The sequence below is a fragment of the Mchenga conophoros genome, linkage group LG17 (assembly GCF_057382185.1).
Source record: "Mchenga conophoros isolate Kocher_MC1m ecotype Shallow Benthic linkage group LG17, M_conophoros_male_GT1.1, whole genome shotgun sequence".
Taxonomy (NCBI): Eukaryota; Metazoa; Chordata; class Actinopteri; order Cichliformes; family Cichlidae; genus Mchenga; species Mchenga conophoros.
In genome coordinates, this window is record NC_140542.1 from 16127431 (window position 1) to 16154704 (window position 27274).

Genomic DNA, 27274 nt, shown 5'->3' on the forward strand with positions numbered 1-27274 from the left:
TGTTTGTGGACAAGATACTAACCACAAGTTGTTCTCTGATGTATTCATCAGAGTATGGATGTGAGTGTTGTATAAAAAGAACTTGAATAGAAAAAGTGCTGGTGTGAATGAGGTGCTTTGAGTGCGCAGGGAGATTAGAAAACTGCTATGTTGGACTGTTTTCTCTCGGGTCCCCTCCCCAATCACATCATTTTGTACTGCTGTGTACAAAACGATGTGAGTTTTTACAGATAATTAGGAGATTTTCTGGATCAAAAACAACGGCATCCATCCCACTTTGGATGGATGGAGCAGCTGTCATTTGTGGAAATCTGAAAAGCCCCCCAACCGGAATAATCATAATAATGCAGTCTTACATGCTTACATGCCTCTCTGCTGCTCTGTCTCCTTGAAGGAGGAAGTTCATTGTCACACTGATACTTTCTACTTTTAGCCATTTCTGCTTCTCCTGACACAAAAATGAAGTTCATTGAGCTGCTTGTAATTCAGAAGTAAGATATACACAAGTTTTACGGTTATTTCCAACAGAAAGACTGCTGCCATGATGGACACACGCAGACCCGCTTGTAAATCAAGCTCTAGTAAAACTACTCAAAGCTCCCGCTTAACAAGAAACTAGATCAAGTTGTAAACATATGCGAGCCATGTATCAGGGCTTGCCGTCGGCTGAAGACTTAACCGTATCGCGGCTGTGGCTGTCGCAACTGTAAACAGTTCACGACAAGCCGTATTCCAAGTAGCGCAGCGAGTCCCCACGTGAATACGGGAAAGTTTCACGTCTGGGTGCTTCTTTTTAAGAAGTTTTAGCTCCGTTAAGTGCTGCGGCAGTAACACGGACCCTGTACGGAAGGCGGGACCGGCAGGATGCTGTATCTGATCGGTCTGGGGCTCGGAGACGCCACAGACATTACAGTGAAGGGTTTACAGGCGGTGAAGAGCTGCTCCAGAGTTTACCTGGAGGCCTACACATCCATTCTCACCGTGGGCAAAGAGGCGCTGGTGAGTCCGGAGCATTACGACCCGGAGGATTTGGACCAGAGCTGAAATGAAAGCTCGTCCCAGGAGAGGAGCTGCTTGTTTTGGCTGTAGGACTGATTCAGAACTAGGAAGAAATGTCTTACTTTTTACATAAGAACTGGGTTTCAGTACGTGTTACTCGAAGACATCATATGATTTACAATGAGTAATTATAGTAAATCAAAAGGATGAATCCCGTCGGGTTTTTTAACTGCATATTCAGACCTGGGTCCTGAATTGGATAATTCAATGAATTAATTTCAACAAATAAATGTAATTTCTTGCTTTCTTCAGACGATCGGTGTACGATTAGAGATGTCTAATGTCTCTCATATTAATTTATCTAGGACTTCCTCACATTTTGATCAAATTAATACCACAAGCTCAATGTCCTCATTCTCACCTGTAAATGCTAACAATCTGGAAGAAATTATTCATCAGTTAAATCTTGCATCTCTTTACTTGATCCCATCCACAACAAATTGTTCAAATCTGTATCTCACTGTTTTACAAATGATGTAGTACGTATTATAAGCAGTTCTCTACAGACTAGCATTTTCATTGTTTCTATTAAATATACTTTAATTACTCCGATTCTCAAGAATAATAACTTAGACCCACTGGTTATTAATATTTATAGACATAATATTTTCTAATCTAAGAAATTATTTGGAAAACTGTGTTTTTTTGCTGGGACATGTCGGTCCTGCTGACTCAGAAAGTCCCTGCTGAATTGTGCTGCAGGAGAGCTGCCAAAAGTGTCCCTACATGATCTGCATGCTGGAGGAAGTGCAGAGTGTAGTCGTGGAGACCAAATTCAGGGTCTGATTCGTCCACGGGGGGGGCGGGTCCAAAGATCCGGAGTATGGGCAGACTGGAGATCCCGGCAGAATCTTCTCCACCAGCCTGTGGAAGTGCAGGCTGTTCATGATGAAGGCCACAATACTCCGACCCCTCCAGATGCCGATGCCTGATCTGTCTGTCTTTGCCGATGAACTTCTATGGATGAGTCTGCATATATAGGTTTAAAATCCTAGAGCGCCAGGCCAGCTTCTTGACTGACTCCGTGCTGCTGATGTGATGGTAGGACGGGAAGCACCCTGCGCTCCAGCGGACGATCGCGGAGGACTCTAAGAAGTAGGCTCGGCTCTGCTCCAGCACGACCTTCTGACCCCCATGAGTGTGCAGCGTCAGCTCCCAGCTCACATTCAGGTTCCTGAGCACCCACTCATGCTGCCAGGGCAGCACGGTGTATGGGCTGATGTCTCTCTATGCAGATGACACCCAACTTTATCAGTCCTTAAAGCCAGATAACACACACCAGTTAGTTAAGCTGCAGGAATGTCTTCAAGACATAAAGACCTGGATGACCTCTAATTTCCTGTTCTGAATTCAGATAAAGTTATTGTATGCGGCCCTAAAACCTTCGAAATATGTAACCATATGCTTACTCTGGATGTCATTGCCTTAGCCTCCAGTAACACTGTGAGGAATCTTGGAGTTGTATTTGACAACGACATGTCCTTCAGAGCACAGCCCAAGGTGCAGTCAGCAGGTTACTCAATTGATCCCCAGCTGCTCCAGTCCACATGTCAAAGTATTCTTGGGCATGATACTAAAGAGCGAGTTGCCCTCCAATTATCATCGGAGTGTGAGTGGGTGCATATGACTAAAAGAAAGTGTTTAGGTATAGACTAAAGTTGAGTATGAATGTGGGCCTGTGTGATTGGGTAAATGAGACTTGTAGAAAGTGATCTGAACGCTTCAATTAGTACTTTGTAATCACCAGTCCATCCATCTTTTGCTTATTCAATGCAGGGTCTCAGGAGAGTGAGAACTAAATAGAAAATGAACATCTACTTGAATAGTACGTGTCTGCTCTTAGTATTCTTGTTAAAATATCCTAACAGTATATTCCTTTGCTTCAGGAGGAGTACTATGGGAAGCAGCTGATCCTGGCAGACAGAGATCTAGTTGAACAAGGAGCTGATCAAATCCTGGAGGATGCAGATGTCACTGATGTGGCATTTCTGGTGGTGGGCGACCCATTTGGGTGAGTCACAGTGTTTCTGGACTGTGTAAGCAACAGCTCCAATTGATCCCACAGATCTGAAGTATGCTCTGTCAGCACACGCACTGTAGTGGGGAGCAGCAGAGGAAGATAAAACCACAGAGTTTGTGTCAGAGCAGAGTTTTTACATTTCAGCAGATTTCTGCCCAAAGCCACATTATTCCTCTCAGACATAATAACAGAGTGCTGAGCAGCTCGCCTGCTGAATGGAATATACAAGCTCTATAGTCTTGTCCGTGGGAATTTCAGACTCGGTTTTTCATCAAAAAAACACGGGTTCTTTTTTGGCCCACTGAAAACTATAATGAAGCTTTTTTTCATCACACTGAGGTTTGACCTGTCCGTGACCTCAGCATCTATACATTACTCTGTCATTCAGTCTGTCCAACACAACACTGGGGAAAACCTGTTATCTTCATAGGTTAGTTTACTGTAATAATAATGAGTCAACTCATTGTCAGCTAGTTTGCTGTTACATAGGCACCAGGCATATAGCAGCTGAATAGATTTTGTGTATTTTATAAGAAAAGGCTGCCCTTGTTTTCTGTGTCTTTCTGCAGAGCCACCACACACAGTGACCTAGTGCTGAGAGCAGTGAATGCTGGGATACCATACAAAGTCATTCACAATGCCTCCGTCATGAATGCAGTGGGCTGCTGTGGTTTGCAGGTAATTATTTCCTGAACTGAGTCTGTGAAGCAAAACTTCCAAACACAGGCTCAAACACATCCACTTTCTTTTTCTGCATTTTTTTAAACTTCTTTATATTTTTCCACCTAGTGGCAAGCAACAACAATAATGTAATGATTCCACGGGGGACTAAAGTCCAGAGATGAAACTGGTTTGAAAATGCAGGAAGAAAAGCTGCTGTTTATGTGTGTAGCCTGATGGTTTCTACTCTGTTCACTGCATAGGAGTCAGTGCTGATAATAGAAGGAATAGAGTCACTGTGACTCCAGTGCTGGGAGTCCTCAGTGGCTTTTGGCTGCTTTCGGGGTTTGTTTTTTTTTGGGGTTTTTTTTTTTGGGGGGGTGCAGAAGTGACCATATTTGGATGCAGGGTGGAGAGTTGTCAGCTAATGTTTTCACAGTTGTCAATCAAAACACCTTTCCCTAACTTGAAGACATAATGAAAATGAAAAGGCGGGTTTAAAAAATAAATGAACTGTATTCTCTTCACTATCGCTCCTCTGTGCATGTCCAAACCTTCTTAGCCATGTTGCTCAAACCTTCTGTCTAAACTGCTCAACCAGAGCTGGCCAGAGAGTGCCTGGTGGCCAGGCCTTAGCCTCTGGGGCCCAGCCAGGTAAAGCAACCGAAAAAGACTTTGAGTCTGCTTCCAAGTGATTCTAGCAAACTGTCAGCCCAACTCAGAAAGGGAAGGTGGTGCTCCACTTACATTCTGTTTAGTGGGGGTGGGGTGTAGCTGACTTCAACTGTGGACATAGTATTCTGTATTGGAAGCAGAGTCTGGGAATGAGAGAGATGACCTGGTCATCACTAGCAGCAAGGTTAATGAGACAGTTAAATAGTCCTTGGTGGCAGCTCCCCTGTAGTGCAGGGCCTTCCTGGTCTTTTCCTGTGTGTTATGAATAAATCTTTTTTGGGGGGTACCGGTACTGGTTTTATTTTGTTGTATTTATCCGCGAAACCTTAAAGGGCAGTCCGTGAAAATATTGTCGGACATAAACCGGTCCGTGGCACAAAAGAGACCTGGTGTGGGTGACCGGTCTGGTAGCTGTGCTGCTCCTGGGTGAGTGCGGGGTGGGCTTGGTGACTTGGAGTTCTGGGGGTGTACCACCTCCATGCTCTGGTTCTGGCTAGGCCCCGGGGGCTTGGGTCCTAGCTGGTGTTTTGACGGGGTTTTGGGTTGCTGCATGCACTGGGGCCTGGCCGTGGCCCTTTGGTGCATTGGTGGAACTGGGGGCCTCTTTAGCTGGCAGGGAGTGTTTTTGCCATCTTTTTGAAGGTGCTCTCTACTTTTGAGGAGACCACGCTGCAGGCAGAGAGGGGGGGGGGGAATCTACCAGAGTTGCAGGATGGACTCAACCTGGGTATCTAGATTAGAGATTCGATTAGATGAAACTTTAAAAATCCCTCAGGTGGGTTCCTCTGGGAAATTCAGTTTCCAGTAACACAGCACCGACAGAAGTTGCATGTTACAGATACATTGTCAGCTGTCTTATGTAGTCTGGTGTAGTGTCCGAGCCTGGTAGCTCGGGTGTGTACTGGCTTGCTCCTGGCACCTGCTTGCAGGGCTTGGGCCCCTGGCTCTGTCTGGCCCCCGCTGGGGGGTGGGATGTCCTTGGGTCTCAAGTCTCTGGGCCAAGAGCTCGGTCTGCTCTGGCGTAGCTGGCTGCTTGTGGAGGGTGCGGGCTCATTGTGGCAGCCCCCATGGTGCTTCCCCTGGAGGAGTTGTTCATGATTGACAAGCAAAGCATGGGTTTGACTGTAAAGTCAAGAATCTGTCATCCTTTCTAAGCCTACTAATGACCATCATTTCCAAAAGGGATTAAGCCCATTGAGTCACCAGAATAGTGTTTACTGCGGTGACAGATCAGGAGAGCTGGTTTTTATGCAACTGAAGGAGTTGGAAACCACTTCCATTTTTTTGCACAATCTGTGTTTGTATTTGTGTCATGAGTGCAGCTGCAGCTCATGACGAACCTTTTTGTCACAGTAAACACCTCTCAATAATTCCATCTCATCAATAACTGAACTGTCAGAGCAGCCAATCATAGAGCAGAACCCAGCTGCAGCTCCTCCTCCTGCAAACATGCAAAGATTAGCATTAATGTAAAGACAGCATTTCCAGTGGGAGTAGTTAATATGCTAATGAGAAAGGACACATGCAAATGAGCTCTATTCCTTCCTCTAGGTGCTATGCACTCACACTCACAACTGGAGTCCTTCAGGGCTTTTCTCTATAAAACAAACAGTACATTAATTTTCTTGATGGTGTTTTATTTATAGATAAAACTAATAATAATCAGCAAAAAACATTTATCCAAGAACAGCTCTTCAGAATTTCACTGTTCAGCACCTTTCAGACATGAGCTCTTTTGTGTTAATTTGCATTCAGTCACATTAGCACATGCACATTAGGACTCTGTCTCTTTTTTGCATCTTGAGTTGCTAGTGGCAGATGGTGCCCCCTGCTGATTGGTTCTGCCGGAGTTCTCTTCTCGATTTTAAAAAAAGAAGAAAAAAAAGAGTTCTTCTTTCCCACCTCTACCAAGTGCTGTTCATAGGACATTGTTTGACTGTTGGGTATTCTATCTATGTAAAACTGATTAACAACGCCCTCTGTTATTAAGCATTGGCTAGTATCTTGATGTGTGTTCAGTCAGGTCCAGGCACGTTTATAGAAAGGTAAAAAAAGAATTGCAATTTTGCTTCTGTAACCCACCACGGAGGATTGTAAACCAAGTTTTCCAGTCTTTCTAAAGGTCATTCAGAGTGTTTCTCTGGGCATTAGCTGCTTCTTTTTATTATTATTATTAATTTTCAGTCCAGTTCTTGTACCTAAACCATTTTCAAATGGTTTTTTGTTGTTACGCCACCCAATCATTCAAAAATGTAAAGCACTTAAGAGCCAGTGTTGTGTCTACACATAAGAAACAACTTACCAAAGAACCACTTTTTAATTGCATCTTTAGGAACTTTGTTACTAGCAGTGTGTCGCAAAAGCACATCATTTGCTCTCATTTCTCGAATCTAGTTGAATCTACAAAGGAAAAAAAAGACTTGACAGAACCAAAAAAAGCACTGTCGTATAGATGTCATATGTAATATCCTTGGAGGGGCTGCCATCTTGATGAGGCTTATTTTCCCAAAAGTCTTGGGGATCTTCAAGATGTTTTTGGCAAACACAAGCCTTTGTGTGCTTTTTGGTCAGCAGTGGTTTTCTTCTTGGAACTCTCCCATGAATGCCATTCTTGCCCAGTCTCATTCTTATTGTTAAATCATGAACTCTAACCTTAACTGAGAGGAGTGAGGCCTGCAGTTCTTTAGATGTTGTTCTGGGTTTTTTATGAAGGTTTACCACTTTTCTCCATTTGTGGATAATAAGTCTCACTTTGGTTCTCTGGAGTCCACAAGCCTTATGAATGGCTTTATAATCCTTTCCATACTGATAGATGTCAATGATTTTATTTGTCCTATTCTTATGTTCCCTTTTGTATGATGTTTTCCCTTTTGAGACCATCAAGCCTATTTCACTTTGTTAGACATTTAAATGATTTCCAGATTCAAAAAGTCTGGCAGTATTTCAGAATGGGTGAAGTTGAGCTCAACTTTCCAAAAAATGTAGCTAATTGCAGTTAATTCATGATTTAACAAAGGGGTCATATAAATGGGAAGTAGCTCACATTAAACTTAGTTTGGAGTTCCACACTTAAGAGCCAGTGTTGTGTCTACACATAAGAGACAACTTGGCAAAGAACCACTTTTTAATTGCATCTTTAGGAACTTTGTTACTAGCAGCATGGCGCAAAAGTGCTAGAACCAATTCTATTTACATTTTACATGTAAGGCAGTATTAGAAGAAGGCAGCACAACATGCTTTATCTGTCCATAAAACCAGGTGGCACACAGTAATTAGTTAAACTGCATTAATATCTTAAAGATATAAAGACATGGATGGCTTCCAATTTCCTGCTTCTAAAACCAGACAAATATGAGGTTATTGTACTCAGCCCTAAAAATCCAAAAACGTGATGTCTAACCAGACACCTGCTCTGGATGGCATTACTTTGGCCTCCAGTAACAATGTGAGGACTCATGGAGTCATTTTTGAGGAAATGTACTTCAGTGTGCATATTAAAACTTCCAGAAAAGTCTTCAGTTGATCCAAAGTGCTGCAGCACTGACAGGGATAAGAAAGAGAGCGCCTATATTGGCTTCTCTTCATTGATTCTGTGTTAAACCCAAATCAAATTTATGATCCTTCTCCTCATATATTATCACCCCAGTAGAACACTTCCCTCTTGGAGTGCAAGAGATTTCTAGGTAGAAAAACATGAAAGGGAGGCAGAGCCTCCAGCTTTCAGACCCCTCTTCTGTGGAACCAGCTCCTAGTTTGGATTTGCTTGGATTTGCTCCCAACCGGTCATGGCAGATGGGTCCTCTCCCTGAACCTGGAGCTGTTCGAGTCTATCCCAGCTACCATAGGGCGAGAGGCAGGGTACACCCTAGACAGGTTGCCGGTCTGACACAGGGCTATAAATAACTGAATTAAATTTAATTTATTTATCATCAACCATTTTTGAGCAGTGCAGGATTATCTTGACCGAGAATTGAACAAAAAGTCGGCCAACATCCAAAGAACTATGGTGAACTATTCATGAAGACTACTTAACAAAATTAGAAGAAATGTTGTCTAACAGTTCAGTCTGTTGAAGAATAAAGGTGGTCATACCAAATATTGACTTTCAAGCTTTGAGACTTGAAACAAAACGTTAGCGTATATACTATATTTCTACTTATGTTTGCACCTTTGAAGAAACAACTGCACTTGTTTCCCGGTGTCCCAGCACAGTATAAGTGCGTTGAGGATAATTTAATTATAAAGAAATAACCCAAGACTTCTGCGCATGACTGCATAGTGCCCCATTTTTCAGTCTCAAACGTATTTGGACAAACTAACACAATTTTAAATGGTAAAAATGGTAAATGGCCTGTATTTGTATAGCGCTTTACTAGTCCCTAAGGACCCCAAAGCACTTTACACAACCAGTCATCCACCCATTCACACACACATTCACACACTGGTGATGGCAGCTACATTGTAGCCACAGCCACCCTGGGGCGCGCTGACAGAGGCATCCAGTTTCTTTGGCTTTAGAAACTCTTGTTACTTTTGCAGTTTACTTTGGTTCATTGTCCATTTGTTATGTGAAGTTCTGTGCAATCAGTTTGTAGTTTTAGTTGTATCCAAGCCGATCGTACAGAAAGTCCTGTACACTTCACAATTCATCCTACCACTTCCAAAACAGTTAACTGGTTCCACTGGTAGCTGTACATGCCCATTAAATAACACTGCCACCTCCATGCTTTTCTGTTCCCGTCCTTCTGGTATGAGTTCATCTTGGTTTCATTTTTTCTGAACTTCACTGGCTCTTTTAGATGTTTTCTGCAAAGTCTAATCTGTTTCTCTGTTTTTCCATTCAAGACATTGATATCGCTACCTCCAGGAGTATGTTTATGTTTTTTAACCAGCGAAATACAAAAATGTCAATCAACCATTTTACAGTCTCATATTTGACTATACACTTGCTTACATTATCACATTGTGAGGGCTCGCTTCCTTTTGAGGGACAAGAAACTGTGATTCTCCTGGAAATAGCTGTTGGGGAAAAAGCCCTTTGATGTGATGGAAACATGTGTTTGTCTGTGTGTGTTTCAGTTGTATAATTTTGGAGAAACGGTGTCTGTAGTGTTTTGGACAGAGACGTGGAGACCAGAGAGCTTCTACGACAAAATTTGTAAAAACCGAACAGCTGGACTGCACACACTCTGTCTGCTGGGTGAGGCTTGCACACAAACACAGACAAATCTCCTAAAATAAAATCCACAATATCCAAGATAAAATTATAATGTAAAACAAAAAAATAGGATAATAGAATACAATTATTTATATTTGAAACAAAAACCGATACCACTGAAATTTCATGTTATTTTCTAAACTGAATTGAAATCATTTCATTAACAAAGTAGAAAAATATATATATCCAAGAAAAGTAGTACAATTTAGTAAAAAATAATGATGAAAGAAGGCATTTTAACATAAAACGTATTAAAAATGTAAAACATTATTGAAAATATGCAAACAAAAGGTCTGAATCAAAACACAGTCATTGTGAATTAATCTGAAATAATGCTGATGGCCATCTGAGGCTCTTTTATTTTTTTCTGTAATGAATATTTAAAACACACCCACTCACCAGCAGGTCATCCACCTCCCACTAGACTCCTAATTTATGGGCGTTTGGGGCATTTGGGGTCCCTGGGATGATTGATGCTGGTGTCCGTACCTCATCTATTACTTCTCCACACACACATTTACAAAAGAGCACGGCCATGTTTTTTGACTTCACAAACACGGCAGGACACCCAGATGAGCCATTTATTTATTTCAAGAATTCACTATGATTTTGGACATTTTTAACATAATAGGGAATTATTCATAAGTAAGTAAAACAGCAACAGTGATGAAAAAAGCTGCGTCATAATTAAAAGAGATTATTTACAGACACTGCACATCTTAAAATAGAGCATTAAATAAAATATTACGAAAATAACAGCCATACTGTTACGTGATCGGTGAGATTTCTCTTTAGCTGACAGAAAATAATAAGATTTTGCTGAAATGTTTCACCCTACTTTAGATTTTTAGTTGGCCAGAAGGGCAGGTTTCATGGAAACCCAAGTTTGTGAATGCGATGAATCAAGAATAGGGCGACACAGGAGCTTCAAATTGATACCATAGGTGTATTTATTTAAATAATCAGTGACCTTGACCTCAAGGTCAGAGGTTTTCTTAAAATTGTGTGAGTGAGATAACTCGGGAACAAGGTGACATATTTTAGAAATTTGTACTATGGGTGTGTGAGGGATGGCACTGGCGGTCGACAGCATTTTTTTATATAATGTTTTTTTGTAATGTTATGTGGTTTGTTGTCGAAACCTCAAGAACCTTCAGTCTGCAATATGACAGAAATTGTTTATTTGTAAATTGGTAACTGGGTAGCTGTGGCTCAGGAGGTAGAGCAGTACTACTACTGTCCATGGATGCACTCATTAGAGTGAGAATGTTAGATAGAAAGCACTTAGGCACAGAAAAAGTGCTTGTATGACTCGGTGAATGAGGGTTGTACTTGAAGTGCTCTTAGTGCTCAACCAGAGTATTAAAACGCTCTATAAAAACCAGTCCATTTACCAGAATACTTACTTACATTCTTATCCATCCATTCTCTTCTGCTTAATTAATTTCCTGTGCTTGATTCTAGTAAAAATAAAAGCATGGTTTGGAAATGTTTTGTAAATTCTGTACTGTGCTTGCATGGTGCTTTTCTAGTTTGACCACTCAAAGCATTTTTTTTTACCACAAGCCTCATTTACCCAACACACACACAAACGCTTTTTTCTGCCTAAGTGCTTTCTATCTAACATTAACACACTCACAGTAATGTGTGCATCCGTGGCAACTTGGGTTTGACATGCAAATCGACGAGCCAGGGATTGAACTACCAACTTCCCAACCCACTCTGTTCCCTGAGCCGCATCCATTTTTAACGGGTGAGAATTTTTATTTAAAATAAAACTGACACATTTCTGTGCGATATTTTACATTGGATATTAATTTAAAAGGATATTAGAAAAATACAAACGGTAGATTTTTATTTTTTTTTTTTTTAAATCAAATGGTTTCTTGGGACTGTTGGGATGTAAGTGCACGTTTTAGTTCTGAGATTAAAAGTAAAAACAGTGCGAGATGTGTTTAATACAGTTTTCTTCTTCTTTTGTTTTTATTGTTAGATATTAAAGTCAAAGAGCAGAGCATCGAGAACATGATGAGGTAAGAATCAGATCCAGATCACATCCACAACCACCTCTGGAGTGTTAGAGATCTCACCATGTGAGGTCTGTTATTTTTTGACTTAACCCTCAGTCAGCATTTGTCAGAACCAGAAACCCAGACCATGTCCACATGACGTTTTTGCCTGGCTTGTCTGCGTAGCAATTTAATCAAAAAGATTATAGATGACATCTTATTTCATAGTGTATTCTTCACGTGCTCTATCAAAAGCACATTCTCTGCTGATTCACCCACTAATTACATTCACAGTATTCACTTACTGTGTCTTTAGGGATTCGCTATCTTAGCTCAGCTCGTTACCGACTCGCTAGCAGCATGGCCTCTTCACCTCCTGCACTTTCCTGTTCATCATGTTAGATGTTTAGTTACTCCTCAGCCTCCTTTAGTAATAACGATACTTGTAATGACTATAGCCTGTTTGCAGCTCCAGGATCACTGAATGGCAGACCCGGCTTTGCACACTCGGAAAAAACCCGTAGGGCTAACACAGAGACAACTACTTGCCATTTAGATTCACCAAGGACAGGATTCAGGGGACAGACACTATCTCTACTTTTAAAATTAGGCTTAAAATGTTCCTTTTTGATTAAGAACATAGTTAGGGCTGGATCAGTGACCCTAAATCCTCCCTTAGTTATGCTGCAACAGGTGTAGGCTGCTGGGGGATTCCCATGATGCATTGAGTATTTCTTCTTCAGTCACCTTTCTGGCTCAGTATGTGTTAATAGACCTCTCTGCATTGAATCATTACTTATTATTAATCTCTGGCTCTCGTTTGTTCCGTCTTCCTCCCCTGAGCTCGGTTCTACTGGAAGTTTCTTCCTGTTAGCTTTTCCTTCCCACTGTTGCCAAAGTGCTTGCTCATGGGGGGGTGTCATATGCTTGTTGGATCTTTCTTATTATTGTAGGGTCTACCTTAATATATTAAGCGTCTTGAGGCGGCTGTGATTTGGCGCTGTATAAATAAAATTGAATTGAATGACTAATTATTTGTGAACTGATCAATTGGCTTAAATCTGTGACTCTCCACCACTTGGCCTTAGAACTGAAAAAGCTCCTCAGATTAGAGGTGAAGCATCTTCGGGATATTTAAAGAAGTTCAGTGGCTTTTCAAGGTTATCAGGAGACCACAAAGTTTGGAGGTCAGTAGCAACTCTGCAGAAAGTTGGTGACCTCTGTGCAGTATGTATCTCAGTATCCATTATTTTGTTATAATAGCACTAACAGCTGATCGTGTAACATTTAGTAACAAGGAATTTTCACCACTGGACTTGTTGGAAAGGTGCCATCCTATCACGGTACACTCTGGGATTCACAGAGCTCCTGTGACCCATTCTTTCACAAATGTTTGTAGGTGTTTGATTTTATAAACCTGTGCCCATGAACACCTGAACTCAATGATTTTAGACGTGTGACTGAATACTTTTGGTAATATAGCATAGTTTCAAAGTTTTCTTGCACAGATGTGAAGGTTTGAATTAAAGGAGAATGACATGTGGTTAAAGTGAATCTTTGGTTACTGATTTTAGAGGGAAGAAGATCTACGAGCCTCCTCGCTTCATGACAGTCAACCAGGCTGCAGATCAGCTAATACAGGTCATCCAAAGGAGGAAGGAGGAGGGCGAGGAGTTGGGTGAGTCGTACCTGACATGCGAGTACTTTCTATCAATCCCATATTTGTTCAGATTGAAGTTCTGGTACAGTCATCAGGTAGAAGGAAAACGATAATCAAGTTTACAAAAAATATTGTAGTACTGTGTTTTATCTTTAGGATATTCTGAACCACGACTTAGGAGAACCAGTAGCATGCTAACAGTCTTGAAAGTCATGTGTCTGATTGGACCACTCCATCTTTCCTTAAAGAGCCAGTCAGCTGTGTTCGCTGCAGCTCTCAAACTCATGAGTCTTTGCCCCCCTTTTCCAGGCATGACGGAGGACACAGTGTGCGTTGGCGTGGCCCGACTCGGCTCTGACGAACAAAAGATCCGTGTAGGAACATTAAATCAGCTGGTGTCATGTGACCTCGGTGCTCCACTCCATTCGCTGGTCATCACCGGTCGACTCCACCCGTTGGAGGTGGACATGCTGCGAGTAAATGCAGAACCAAACGCACTGGAAAACCTGCACATGATTGACAGCTCAACCTACACCTCTTGACACACTTGTTCACCTGCTTGTCTACAACTACCATTAGTGACACACTATATAATCCCAGGCCCCAAATGGTAAATTAAACTGCACCCTGAGGCCTTCCCAATTAACTTTTTTGTTGTTATGTGATGTTTTAGACTGAATTGGAAATTTTGGGGAAGTTGAAGACATGTCATCACCGTGACCTTCCCATGCTCATTTCTTTTTCAATGTTCCAAGTTTCATAGATTTAACAGCTATACAAGGCTGAGTCATTAGTCAGGATTCAGTGGCATTAATATTAAGCATTTCCCTAATTCCCAAACTCTGAATCTTTTTGGGGCCAAAAATGTTCCCTAACTGTGATGGATTTAAAGTAATCCCCACAAAGAAGTCACAAACACAGATGCAGAAAAAATGAATTAAAGTAATATATTTAAAAAAAACATTTGAAGGAGGCAGGAAATATGTTTGAACTCAGCTCCAACTTGTGATCATTTCATGTTAAACCTGCATGTTTCCACTCGTGCAGAGGCACCGCTGTTTACAATTCTGATATTAAAACCAAGTACAAATATTACTGCACGTGAAGTGAGAGCTTTTCTTTCCATAGGGCTCCAGTCCTCCTGCAGCTGTTTAATTAACTCAGTTCTATAATCAGTACTACAGATGTGATTATGAATAATCATTCTTAGAGAACCAGATTTATTTATTACAGCTGTAATAAATATTTATTTTTTTAAAAGAAAAAAAAAAAAAAAGGCTTAAATCCACTGGTCGGTCACATGGTTTGGCACATACAGAGTGACTTCACACGCACTGTCAACCAATCAAGTCTGAGCAGTGATGTCAGAGGTGCTGGAAGGGGCTCAGATTGTCTCATGTCAAAGGCACTTACCCATAATTCTTTGTGGGAGGGGCAGAATTTCCACTGTGAGCAGGATTATTATTATTATTTTTATTTTTAAGAAAGTGGGTGGGGCTGTTTTAGTTCATCAGTTCTGAGAGCCCTCCCCCTATTCCAGTCTGTGCTGTGGTGACTGTCGGGGTCAGAAGTCACCTGCAGAAGTAGACTGAATGCGATTGGTCCCAAGTGTAGTGGAATATTAGCAGCTTCTACATGGCAGCTGTGTCGATCTGAACATACAGCTGCCGAACTCCTGCCTGTGGAGACAAAACCATTCATCGTGGCTGAATACTATGTTGACATCCTACTACCATCAAACCATCAATACTGCTACTGAAAGTAAAGTTTGTAAGAATGGTGCTGCTGACACAACCCTACATCTACAACTTCAACTGCCACCAGGTACAGTGTACTTGAATGAAGCTGTGTTTAGGTACCTGCGTGAAGATGTGGTGTGTCTGGCTAAGGATCCAGCGGGTGTCAGCGTCAGGGGCGACCAGCAGCTTTAATGTTCCGATATAAACATCAGTACACAGAGTCCAGAAGTGAGGCTCCTGCAGATTATACACTCCCTGCAGTTGCTGCACCTGGCCACAACAAAACAAACATCAGACTTGTCCACTCCATTCAAGGGCTTGAGGTACAATTACCTTCTTAAATTAGTGCTACAATTGTTACTACTACTACTAAAACAAATGATTACTTTACTAATGATAGTATCAAGAAATGTACAGTTTATACGCTAAAATACATATTTACAGAATCTATTCAGTGGCACCTTTGGTTTCTATTGTCATGAACTGCCAGAACCTGCAACAAGTAAAGAACTGGTTCTTATTCCACTAACTGCATCCTAAGACGATCTGTGCAAAATCAGACTTCCAGGAAATGCAGCTGCATACACTTTTAAATTATTAATTTGTCAAGTAACTGACAAAGTACATCAAAATCTAACTTTATGCTAAATACTGATGTTTGCTCAGTTCCTACCTCTTCTTTGAACATTGAGTATGGTCACTACTCACCCTCTGGTAGCACTCTGGTAGGGCATGGTCTAGTGAAAATGGAGTTCTCTGCATCAGAATCCCAATAGACTCCTTCAGTAACGGTACCACACTGAGGATCAAATGATAGAAGAGAGAAAGTTTAGAAAGTAGAGAGTCTTGTTTTTTTTTAGTTACATTGTGCCAGTTCCTAACAACAGCCACCTCACGGCACTCTGCATTGTAAGACCCCACAATTTTGGAGAAAAACATTCCAGCAGTCAGACTATGAGTAAGCAGTGACAGAATCAAGGAAGAACTCCCCTTTAACACAAGGAAAACTCCAGCAGAACCAGGATCAGGAGACAAAAGTCAAAGATGTAACATAACAGGAAAACAAGGGAGGACAAAAAAAAAAAAAACTTGCAATACTGTTCCACTGCTGTGCAAGAATACACTCGTGCAAACATCCATGCCACTAGTCAACTAATTTTGAAATCATAGTCCAAGTCCAAGTTGTGGTGCATGTACCATGAACCACAGTTCAAAATTGTAGAGATTCTTAAGATGGGTCCGAGTTTAACTCATTTGCAGAATCTGTAGATTTACAACTGAAGTTCAGCTCCATGATGAGTTTGACTTTCCAGCTGCAGAAACCTGATACCTACAGTTATGTGAAGGCCTCTCAGCTAACCACAGCACCACTCTGCTGACTCTTTAAATTGGCAGCTGTGCTCACTTCCAGCATATCAAACCACATCAGCACACATGAACTCCATTTATCTTGGATTTCTGGGAAATCTGACCACTGCATTCACATTCAGAAGACCAGCGATTCGAGAACAGACTCCAGGACTGTATAAAGGACAATACCAGTGGTTTGGCATGTTGGCTTCCATTAAATACTAATTGGACATTCTTTACATTAGTGGAAACCATTTTCCAAAGAGTCTGTCAGTTTTTGATTGATTTTCTTTCTTCCAGGCAGATGTTGTTTCCAGCTTGTTTTTCTCTGGAATTCGACTTTAGAGCTGAAACCTGATTGATAATCCATAAGCTCTAGTAGTCAATGAGGAGGATCTGTAAGATGTTAAGGAATGTCTGCTATCATCTGAAGGAAATGAGCTTCTCTAACATATGTTTCTGATAAGACAAAGTTACACATCATGAGCACTACTAAAGAATGTAAAATACTCAAGGGATCATTAAAAGAGAAACCAAAAAAAAAAGGTTCTCACAGTCCTGCAGTGACTTCAGGCCTGAATCTGGGTTTTCATTATTAGAGAGTGGTTCACTTCTTTTTGGCGTACATCACTGTTATGCCACAGACCAGATCCGACCCAAGAACAGTTCATGTTCCAGATAGGAAAATGTGAAGTAATCACCTACTGACCCATCAGCTCCCTTAGATCTTCGGGTGGATACAGTTACTGCCTAAAAGTTTTAAAGACCAAGTATTTGCCTTTAACTGATGGAAATTAAGTAATATAGATTACTGGGTGGTAAGGTGGAACAGTGGTTAGCGTTGCTGTTTCACAGGAAGAAGGTTCCTGGCTTGAATCTTTGCTTAGGCTTTCCTATGAGTAATGTTAGCTTAATTTGTGATTTTAAATTGGTCATGGATATGAGGTCAAGTGCTTATGATATAGAGAATACAATGGTTAATAACTTTAATTTAAAGCACTCCGAGTGGTCAGCAAGACTAGAAGAGTCCTTTATAAAGGCTCAAAAGCACTATATAAAACTCATGGAAGGGAATATTACTTGCTGTTAAATGTTCATAGAAACTGAGCATTTAACAGTGTTTCCTGAAAACCCTCGTCTTATCACTTCATGATAACATTTAAATTTACAATAAATAATTACACAGCAGTGCAGAGTAGTTTTAGTCACAGTAGATGTCTTTCTTAAAGTGCTGTAACTAAGTTTAAGGATATAATCATCCACAGTTATCTTCTTCAATTCCTTGTACCAACACAGAGCAGAGCAGCTGCACTAACACTACTCCAACAGAGGTCGATTATCTCGTTAATAATTTTACCCCTTCACTACGTATGACTCTGGATGCTGTAGCTCCTGTGAAAAAGACAGCCTGACTAGTATTTGACTCCCTGGTATAACCCTCAAAAGCGCACCTTAAAGTAGACAACTCAAAAGCTGGAGAGAAAATGGCATATCACAAATTTAGAAGATGATCATTTAGCCTGGAGGAATAGTTTGCCGCTTTATAAAAAACCCTCCGTAAAGCTAGAACAGCTTGATTGATTGATTGAAGAAAATAAGAACGACCCTAGGTTTCTCCTCAGCACTGAAGTCAGGCTGACAAAAAGTCAGAGCTCTGTTGAGTCAGCCAGTCCCTTGACGTTGACTAGCAATGACTTCATGAATTTCTTGACAAATAAACTTTACAGTCCATGTACTGATCTTAAAACGGAACACCTACACTGTGCTTCCTGACCCCACATCAAATTTGCACGTAGAATAAAGCTTTTGTTTGATATTTGTTTGATATTTAATCTCAAAACAGCTCTGAGTCTGCAGCAAAGGATCTAAACTGAAATTGTCAGGAGCAGGTTGTGTTCAGAGTTTTAGTTTAAAAATCAGCTGGGAGTGCCACATTTTCACTGTTTCTTTTATTTACGGCAGGTTTTAAGCTTATTATAGATTCTCTGCTAGGGGAATATGTTTTATATGTGCAGCTTCTTAAGCTGTTCCTTTCTAAAACCGTTGGGTGAAGCTCAAACTGTGTGCCGCACTGTTAAAGGAAGGTCTGTTTATTCATTTGGTGAATTTGAAAATGTATAAATGTTGTTATATGTGATTCTAATCTGCTGAAACACAGGACACACATCAAGTTAATCAAATTAAATTGTTCAAAATTAATTTCACTTTGATATGCATCAAACTGAGGGAATTTTCACATCTAATTTATCAGGCTGGGATACTACTGGGATGATACTGGGACAGTAAGTTTCACAGCTCAAATGTGCAGCCATCATCTTAGAAATCAACAGCAGCACTGAGAGAAAACTCCGTGATAAAATAATTAACTAGAATTAAAATGTTTATTTCACTGCACTGTGCACTAAATCATCCGATCATGGGCATGTACACACATGTATTCGGGTGTCTTCTACTGTGCGTATTTTGCCCTGTTACTGTCCCCAAGTGGTCGCAGCAGGTCGCTGCCTCTCCCTGAGTCCATTTCTGCCAGAGGTCTTTCCTGTTAAAAGGGAGCTTATCCTTCTCACTGTCATCTGATTGTTCTGGTTTTCCCTCTACTACTGTAGGGTCTTTAACTTGCAATATAAAGCACTTTGAGGCAACTGTTGTGACACTATGTAAATGAAACTGAATATAAAATACCAGAGTAAAAAAAAGGCACAGTATTACTGTCCAGACCAATACTGGCTGATCAAATCACTTTACGAATTACTGGCAATTTCTGCTGTAGCGTTAAGTCTAGGCCACAGTTTTTGTATTCTCAGTAACACAAAAAAATCATCACTTCAGTATAAGAAATAATAATAATAGCATCAATATAAGGACTCACATATGTCAGCAAATCGCTGACCACAATGACGTGAGGGGCATGCACATAGAAGTTGAAAAAAGTCCAGCATTTTATTTGTTTCTATCAGCTGGCAGCATGTGTAAAACACCAGCACATACTTAACCCATATGCACTAGCACACGCAGAAATGGCAGCAACGACGGCAGCCATTTCTGTAGGTTACATCATAGCTCTACGTAAATTCCCTGGCCAAGGCTAAATCAGACATTAAACAGTAAGAAGTGATAAGGAAGTATCACCTGACTCCAATGAGGATGGCGATCAGCATGGAGCAGATGGGATCGGCAATCATTAGATCATATTTCTGCATCAGCAGAGCGGAGATGATCACACCGACACTGCCCAAAGTGTCTGCAATAATATGCAACAGGACTCCTGGAACACAAAGATACAACACACATCGATACAGTTTTGATACATAGTCATCAGAATACAACAAGTTCAGACTAGTTTATGTAAGACAATGAAAAAGATACTAAAATAGGTTAAAAAATAAGTGCAGAAACTAATAATTCTAAATGGTTGGCATAAATTAAATTCTTCTAAAATACTACAAATCCAACTGTAAGTATAGTTACGAAATTAAGCTAAATAAAAAATAGAACAAACTGCTGCATGTACAGTGATGGAATCTAACATGTAGCGTGAAGTTCTCAAAGACTTACACTGGAGGAAATTTATAATTATACTCCTTCAGAGCTAGCTAGTAATAACTGTAGTTACTGTACACCACTGTTAAATCTGACAGAATTACTTTCACAAATGTGACTGCTCAGGAGGAGGAGGTACTTTAGCTCTTTACTTAAGTAAAAGGAGCAGTGCAAAAGTTTGAAAGCACTCTGGTTTAAGTCCTGATCACTATTTATTTCCACAAGAAGGGCCAGAGCAGTCTTTTCTGAGGCGGCTGAGGTCTTAACATCTGTCGGACAATGCTAAGCAGTTTCCAGAATTGTGCTGTGACCAGTGCCATCCTCTATTCTGTTGCATGCTGGGGCAGCAGGCTGACACTTGCAGATGCCAACGGACTCAACAAACCGATCCACAAGACCAGTAGTGTTGTGGGGTGGAGGTGGGCTCTCTTAAGATGGTGTCGGCGAGGTGGATGTTGTCCAAGATAAGGACAATGCTGGACAATATCTCCCACCCACTTTATGACATGCTGGCCAGTCACAGGAGCACGTTCGGTAAGAAACTGAGATTACCCAAAATGCACCACTAAACGACACAGGAAATCATTCCTGCTTGTGATCCTCTTGCTGTACAATTCCTACATCTAAAGTACAAATAAACACTGCAATAGCACACACTTCCTATCACATCCTCTACAGAGAAAATAAAGTCGGTATGAAAGGGGGCACCATAATTTCAACTTTGTGTAACATACTGTGATAGTTATATATTAGAGCCATTTTAATTTATTAGAGATATTCTATAATATATTGTATTATTTAATATTGGTACTATTGCTATTATATGTATTAGTGTTCTTACTGTCTTGGAGCACATGTGACCACATAATTTTCTCGGGGATCAGAGGACAAATGTACAGGGTACCAAATGCTAAGATGATGAGGATGCTATGTACTGCATGCTCAGAAGACACAGCGCTTTGGGAGCACTTTGGGAACGCCCCTCCACCCCAGTAGTTTAGTGTAGCACTGTGTGTGTGTGTGTGTTCATTTCTCACCCTGCAGGATCTGTTTGCTGGAGCCTTTTCCCGGCAGGTGTTGCAGTTCGTCTAAAAAGCAAAAAATAAATAAATAAATAAACGCAAAAAGTGAGGTTGGAGGAAGTCTGTACCACGCAGGTTTGTTTTACTACTAAATGAAAAACCGTGAGATTCTGATGGCAGTTTATTAAATCTACATGAGCATTCAAACATTTTTTTACAATATATCGTATTCACAAATTCACATACCATGCCTGTGCTAGATAGAAAGCTTTCTAACATTCACACACTGATGACGACACGGGCAGCACCTTTGGCATGCAGGCCGAGGCAGCCAGAGATCAAACCAACAATCATGTTCATGTTGTATAAAAATGACATCACGGGACGTGCGGCCACATTGCTATAATGACCCTCACGAGGTGGTCCTCAATTGTAATAGAAAATTAGCTGAGTCGAACTGAGCCAAGCCAATCTAAGTAGGTACTAAGGGAAAAGGGCTAGAAGTGTCTAAATTGTGTTTGTGGCATTCTCATGCAGCATTTTCCTTTGTCAGACTCTCACCATTATAGTGTGGTTCCTCGTGTCCTCCATGACTGTGCCAATCTGCGTGTTTGTCGTGGTGGTGATGTCCTCCATGACTGTGGCAATCTGCATGTTTGTCGTGGTGGTGATGTCCTCCATGACTGTGGCAATCTGCATGTTTGTCGTGGTGGTGATGTCCTCCATGACCGTGACCGTGACTTGTGCTACCATTAAACAGAGAGTGACTGTGTCCGTGGTCTGAGGATGGAGAAGAAGACGTCAGACAAGCAAAGATCTGCAGTGAAGTTGTACAAGGCTGCACTCGACCTGTGAGGTTCTGCACAGATGTATCAATGTTCTAGTGGCATGCAGCAACGTTTAACTGAGCCTGAGTTTAGTTCACTTGATTTACAGAGGGTCTACAGAGTTGCAGAGTCCCTATAAAAAGCTTCGAACATCTACCAGGTTTACAATATCAAAGTTTTAGAGACCTGCTTTAGTGTTTGGGTCTGCAGAACACATTTTAGAGAGTTGCAACAATAATGTAAAAATGAGACGTGTGGTTACATGTTGTATAGTTGCACTCAGATGCCTGATCTGTACAGGCTCTACTTGATTGAACAAAAGAAGCTATGAGGGTTCCACTCCAATAATGTCATTTATTTATTCCCAACTCCATTACAATGAGGCTTTTATGTGTAAAGCCCAGGAATCCATGAAAAATGTAGGATATAATGCTGGGTAGTTGACACTAAAGATGCCATATTCTAATTTGGCTGAGGTATGACTAAAACTTTCTGTGGAAAATGGCTGGTGAAGGTACAGCGTAACCGCAAACCTTTCTAACACCCCATGTCGTATCTGCGCTCTAGAAATGTAACTACACACTGGCATCAGTGCAGCCCGCACAGCTATGAATGCTGAAAACAACATCATTTTCACTGGATCCAAACTGCGGAATCGACTCAAAGCACTTCAAGAGCGGCAGAGACACTCTAGGCTCAATCCTTCAGGTGTATTACCTCCCTCTCCATGTGAGTGCCCATGTCCTCCATGCTGGAACGCAAAGATCCCGACCAGGTTCACCAGCAGACCGGCTACAGAGACAGGAAGCAGCCGCTCATGGTGAACATCTGGAGGCTCTAGAGCTCTCTGACAAACAGAGACAGATGGTCACATGCTGGCAGGCGTATTTTCACTAAATTTCAGCATGCCCTGTTAAAGCTTAAGGTTATGTAACTACAAGAGTAAAAATGATTTGTTTCTACCCCAACTTTTGCAGTATTAGGAGAACTGATACAGCACACATGATCAGATGCAAAAACCTACACAAGGGACTCATTGTTCTTACCTTGTTTAATCAACTGGGTGATCTACTGTATATACTCTTGTTATATACTCAACAAAAGGCAAGTCTGACTGTGCTGTCCGATTTGTTGTTGTTGTTATAATAAATCCATCTATTCTCTTCCACTTATCCAATTCAGCATCACAGGGGGATGAAGCCTCATCTCAGCTGCCACAGAGTGAGACGAAGGGTACACCCTGGCAATTTAGAATCACCAATTAAACTAACCCAACTAATTGCATGTCTTTGGACTATGGTCCTTTTAGTAGAAATGGGTAGGGGATAACTGTTCTTGAGTACTGGTACTGAATATATTATTTGGCTCATCTGATAAAAGGATTTCTTCTGCTGAAGACTGACGGATGCGACTTTACTTCAGGTTAACTAAGCTCCATCATCATTCCTGCCATTATGTGTGTAATATGAAAAACCGTGTAGTGAAATTTTGTTATTTCATTGATTTGATCAGTTTTTATGGACAGTGACAGGAAATTCTTTTTTCCTTACATGGGTGCTAATAAATTGCACATAAGAATTATTTCTAGACTGAAGTAGTACCTCTCTGACAGTAATGAATCAGGGTGTGCAGATGTCGCAGCCATAGCTGGTCAATGTCATTTAAGCCATTATTTAACCTCGTTTACAGTGAATAAACCTAATCCAGAAAAGATTTGACTCAGAGTCAAAGAAAGATTGTTCGACTGGTTCTCACAGCAACCAATCAAACAATCTCATCAAATCGAAGGCTTTCTCCCTATAGGCTTCCATCCGCATGAAACTATTGATGCTGATGTTAAAGCTTTATGATTTTCATATCAGTAGACTGATCCCAAGTTGCTCTCTGATGCATTCAATGTAGTGTGAATGTTAGATACAAAGCACTTAGGTGTAGAAAAAAGCATTTGTGTCAATGGGTGAATGAGGCATGTTGTATAAAGCATTTTGAGTGCTCGAGTACAGAAAAACAAAAGAAGAACCACAAGAACCAGTTCTTTTAATCCATTATGTTGGCCTACTTGTAATGCTATAACAAGCACTGCATAATAAGCAGACACACCTTGTAGATGTGATGGTTAAACTTAGGTAAAGTGGCAAATGTGTTACCTCAACTCCTTCCGAGAAAATGAAGAAAGCAGTGAAGATGAGGAAGAGCCCATTGACAAAGCCTGCCAGAACCTCTGCTCTCACATAGCTGAGACACAGACAGGACACAGACGGATTAAACACACTGACTGTCAGTGAGAGACCAGAACAGAGCTCAGAGTGGATGTTCTCACCCGTAGGAGAAGCTATCGTTGGATCTCCACCTGGAGATGACGGAGGCTGCCAGACCTGCCAGCAGGGCAGTGCAGTCAAAAAACATGTGGAAAGAATCTGAGATCAGACCTAAACTGAACACATGACAAACATGTAAAGAGATTCATTAAGGAACAGGAGCATCTGAAAAGATTTTAATGCTGCCGCAGATAAAACGACGTTTTTAAATGGTTACGACACCCATCACCCTTTTCCTCTTTTTTTCTGTCACACATACACTACCAGTCAAAAGTTTGGACAAACCTTCTCATTTAATTGTTTTTGTTTATTTTCATGACTTTTAAATTGTAGATTCTCACTGAAGACATCAAAACTATGAATGAACACATTTGGAATTATGTAGCAAACAAAGAAAATGTGAAATAACTCTAAACATGTTTTACATTTTAGATTCAAAATAGCCACAGTTTTCTTTGATTATGGCTTTGCACACTCTTGGCATTCCCTCGATGAGTTTCATGAGGTTGTCACCTGAAATGGTTTTCCAACAGTCTTGAAGGAGTTCACAGAGAGGCTGAGATCTCTTCTCCTTGTTACGTTTCCTTAGTAGTGGTTTCTTAGTAGCTATTTGACCATAAAGCCCTGATGTGAGACTTTGATATTAGATAAAAGGAATATTGATAAAGTTTACCTTTATGTGTAGAATCTGAATATCGCAAAATATTTTCAAAAAATTGCAATAATATCGTATCGTACGTTAAGTATTGTGATAATATCGTATCGAGGGATGTATGGTGATTCCCACCTCTAGTGGATACCCCCTAATATGGTCATTTCTGGCACACAGGTTTGGCTGTGAGCACAGATCCACCCACATGCTGCTCAAAACTTCTGTTTGCCAATCAAAAGTTTAAAGGGAGAGCAGCAGGAGGAATGAAGCAGCTTTTTTCAGACAATGGATGAAGTCCCAATGTAAGTCAAACAGGACTATTTTGAAATGTGGCTTTTGTTAAATTCAAGAATCAATAAAATGGAGCTGGAAATGAGCAGAATAGCTCCACTTAAAAAATATATTTAAGACATGCGGAAATATTCTTTGCAAGAACGGGAGCTCTGTTCCCTGCACATGTCCAAACCATCTGAGCCTTTCCCATGCAGCTGTGCTTCAGCGCTGGAATATTTTGAGTTTGGAAAGGCTGACTGATGATTTAATCCCTTACTTTTTCACTCTATTACTAGTTAATATTGTTCATTTTCCATCAGGTCACAGTATTTTCTCTCTGTAAATCCTGAAATAGTCAAAACGAATCATTCTTAGGTATAGACAGACAAATATTTATTCCCCTTTTCTTCTTCTGTTAACAGTAATAACAACAACAACGATGATAATAATAATAATAATAATAATAATAATAATAATAATGATTTGCTATTCATTTTGGGGGTATTTTTCAGGATGCACTTTTAGAAATATTGGGAAGATTTGGAAAGTTTGTGTAGTGTGGGTTGTGTATCTGCTGGCTAATGGCAACTTCTGCTTTCAGGTTAAAGACGTCCGACACTAACACACTCTGGCTTCCTCCATGCTAACACGAACACATACGTGGCACATCCTGAAAACAGCAGAATACACACACACGTACACTGCCTGATGCTAACGCTATGTTAGCCTACCTGTTACTCCAGATACCATACGTTAACTCCACAAAGGCGAAGGACAGGTTCAGACATAGGAAGAAGAACAGATTTCTGGAAGTTTTATCGGCGAGGATAGACCTACAAAAAGCACACAACAGTATGAAAACCAGCAGCACAGATCATAGCATGAGCCACAGACCGCAGACAAATCCCTGTCATCAACTCCTAGAAATTATATATACGTATAACTGTCGTTCAAGAACAAACCCTGAAGGCTGACAATCTTATAAAAAACATTTAATGCAGAGGAAGCTAACAGTGGCACAGATTCATTTAGGCTAGCCGGCCAGCAATAGGCTAGCAGCTTATCATTAGATGGCTCCCTTTTAGCCGCTATTAGCAGTGCGAAGATTACCTGAACCATCCGGAGAGTTTCAGCAGCAGGTTATACTTGGTCGGCTTATACTCGTCGTCTTTAATAGATAATGGTAACATTTTCACAACTGGAGACACACACTCACACACTCACTTGATAGTTTAGCTACGGAATGCTAACTGTCAATTTCCGGTTTGTGAGATTTCACAATAAGGCGTCATTGCTGTCACAGTTTGTGCTCGCCTGCCATAAGTAATGTTGAAATGATGATGATGAAGATGATGATGATGATGATGATGATGATGATGATGATGATGAAAATGAAGAGTACTATTATAATTATTGTCATTATGAATAGTAATAATAATAATAATAATAATAATAATAATAATAATAATAAATCAACTACACTGCAGTTTTGGAGAGATCACAACAATCACAATGGGATTTCTGTTATTGCTTTGTTGCTTGTTGCTAAAAATAAACAAATTTGGTGATATATAGTTTGGCTAAAACGAGTGGGAGACAATGGATAGTATAGAGCAGTTAATGTGTGAGCAGGTGAGTAGTGAGCAGGGGCGCTATAAAGTGGAGAAAAGTGATTCTAAGGGTTTGGCAACAAAGAATAGCATACAGCCAGGGTCTGACCCCACTTCCCCCTTTCTTATTTTGGTCCAGGTGCACGCGTACTGGTGGCTCAGTTAAAAGGGAAGACTGGATTTCAAAAAAGAAAAGAGGGACAAGTGGAAATTAAACTCATAGCGAAGTCCATACGAAAGAAATTGCTTAACTTTCCTGTTATTATTTAGTTTCATTTCTAATAGAAAACAATGTGTTTGAGTTGTTTTAGCATGTATTTGGTGCAGGCAGACTTTTGTACATATGTATACTAAATTACTTATCTAACAGATCAAACCTTTGGCTCAGGGTTAGCTGTACCACTCCCATCTCCACATATCCACACTGCTGACCAATACTGAAGCAGTAAAAGAATTACCTTTGTAACATTTTATAGATGAGAATTTAAATTTTCTTCCTTCCAAAAATCTATGGCCTCAAATCCCTGGTGATTTTTACGCTAAAACAGAGATGTTACTGTTGTTTATCTAAAATTAACTTATTGAAAAATTAAAACACAACTTTTTTCATCCATCTTTAGGATGAATGAAAATTCAAATCAA

The 27274-nt window shown here is 40.6% G+C and overlaps 2 protein-coding genes across 3 annotated transcripts; one reads left to right on the forward strand and one right to left on the reverse strand.

Annotated features, from left to right (window-relative positions):
- The first annotated feature begins 696 nt into the window (after nucleotides 1-696).
- dph5 (diphthamide biosynthesis 5) lies at nucleotides 697-14396 on the forward strand. The gene is made up of 7 exons (XM_085251260.1): nucleotides 697-999; nucleotides 2946-3070; nucleotides 3649-3757; nucleotides 9494-9614; nucleotides 11626-11665; nucleotides 13216-13319; nucleotides 13611-14396. The coding sequence occupies exons 1-7, from the start codon at nucleotides 865-867 to the stop codon at nucleotides 13841-13843; spliced, it is 867 nt and encodes a 288-aa protein (XP_085107386.1). The 5' UTR covers nucleotides 697-864; the 3' UTR covers nucleotides 13844-14396.
- On the reverse strand, nucleotides 14233-26299 carry slc30a7 (solute carrier family 30 member 7). Of its 2 annotated transcripts, none has more exons than XM_085251258.1 (11): nucleotides 26133-26299; nucleotides 25754-25855; nucleotides 24100-24213; nucleotides 23927-24014; nucleotides 22497-22626; nucleotides 21514-21732; nucleotides 20968-21018; nucleotides 19520-19655; nucleotides 15749-15839; nucleotides 15161-15310; nucleotides 14233-14980 (listed from the first exon to the last, which is right to left on the reverse strand). In XM_085251258.1, the coding sequence occupies exons 1-11, from the start codon at nucleotides 26210-26212 to the stop codon at nucleotides 14933-14935; spliced, it is 1209 nt and encodes a 402-aa protein (XP_085107384.1). In that variant the 5' UTR covers nucleotides 26213-26299; the 3' UTR covers nucleotides 14233-14932. The 2 variants fall into 2 exon arrangements, with proteins under 2 accessions (XP_085107384.1, XP_085107385.1); XM_085251259.1 differs by having other exon boundaries at nucleotides 24100-24208; nucleotides 26133-26270.
- Between the last annotated feature and the right edge of the window lie 975 nt (nucleotides 26300-27274).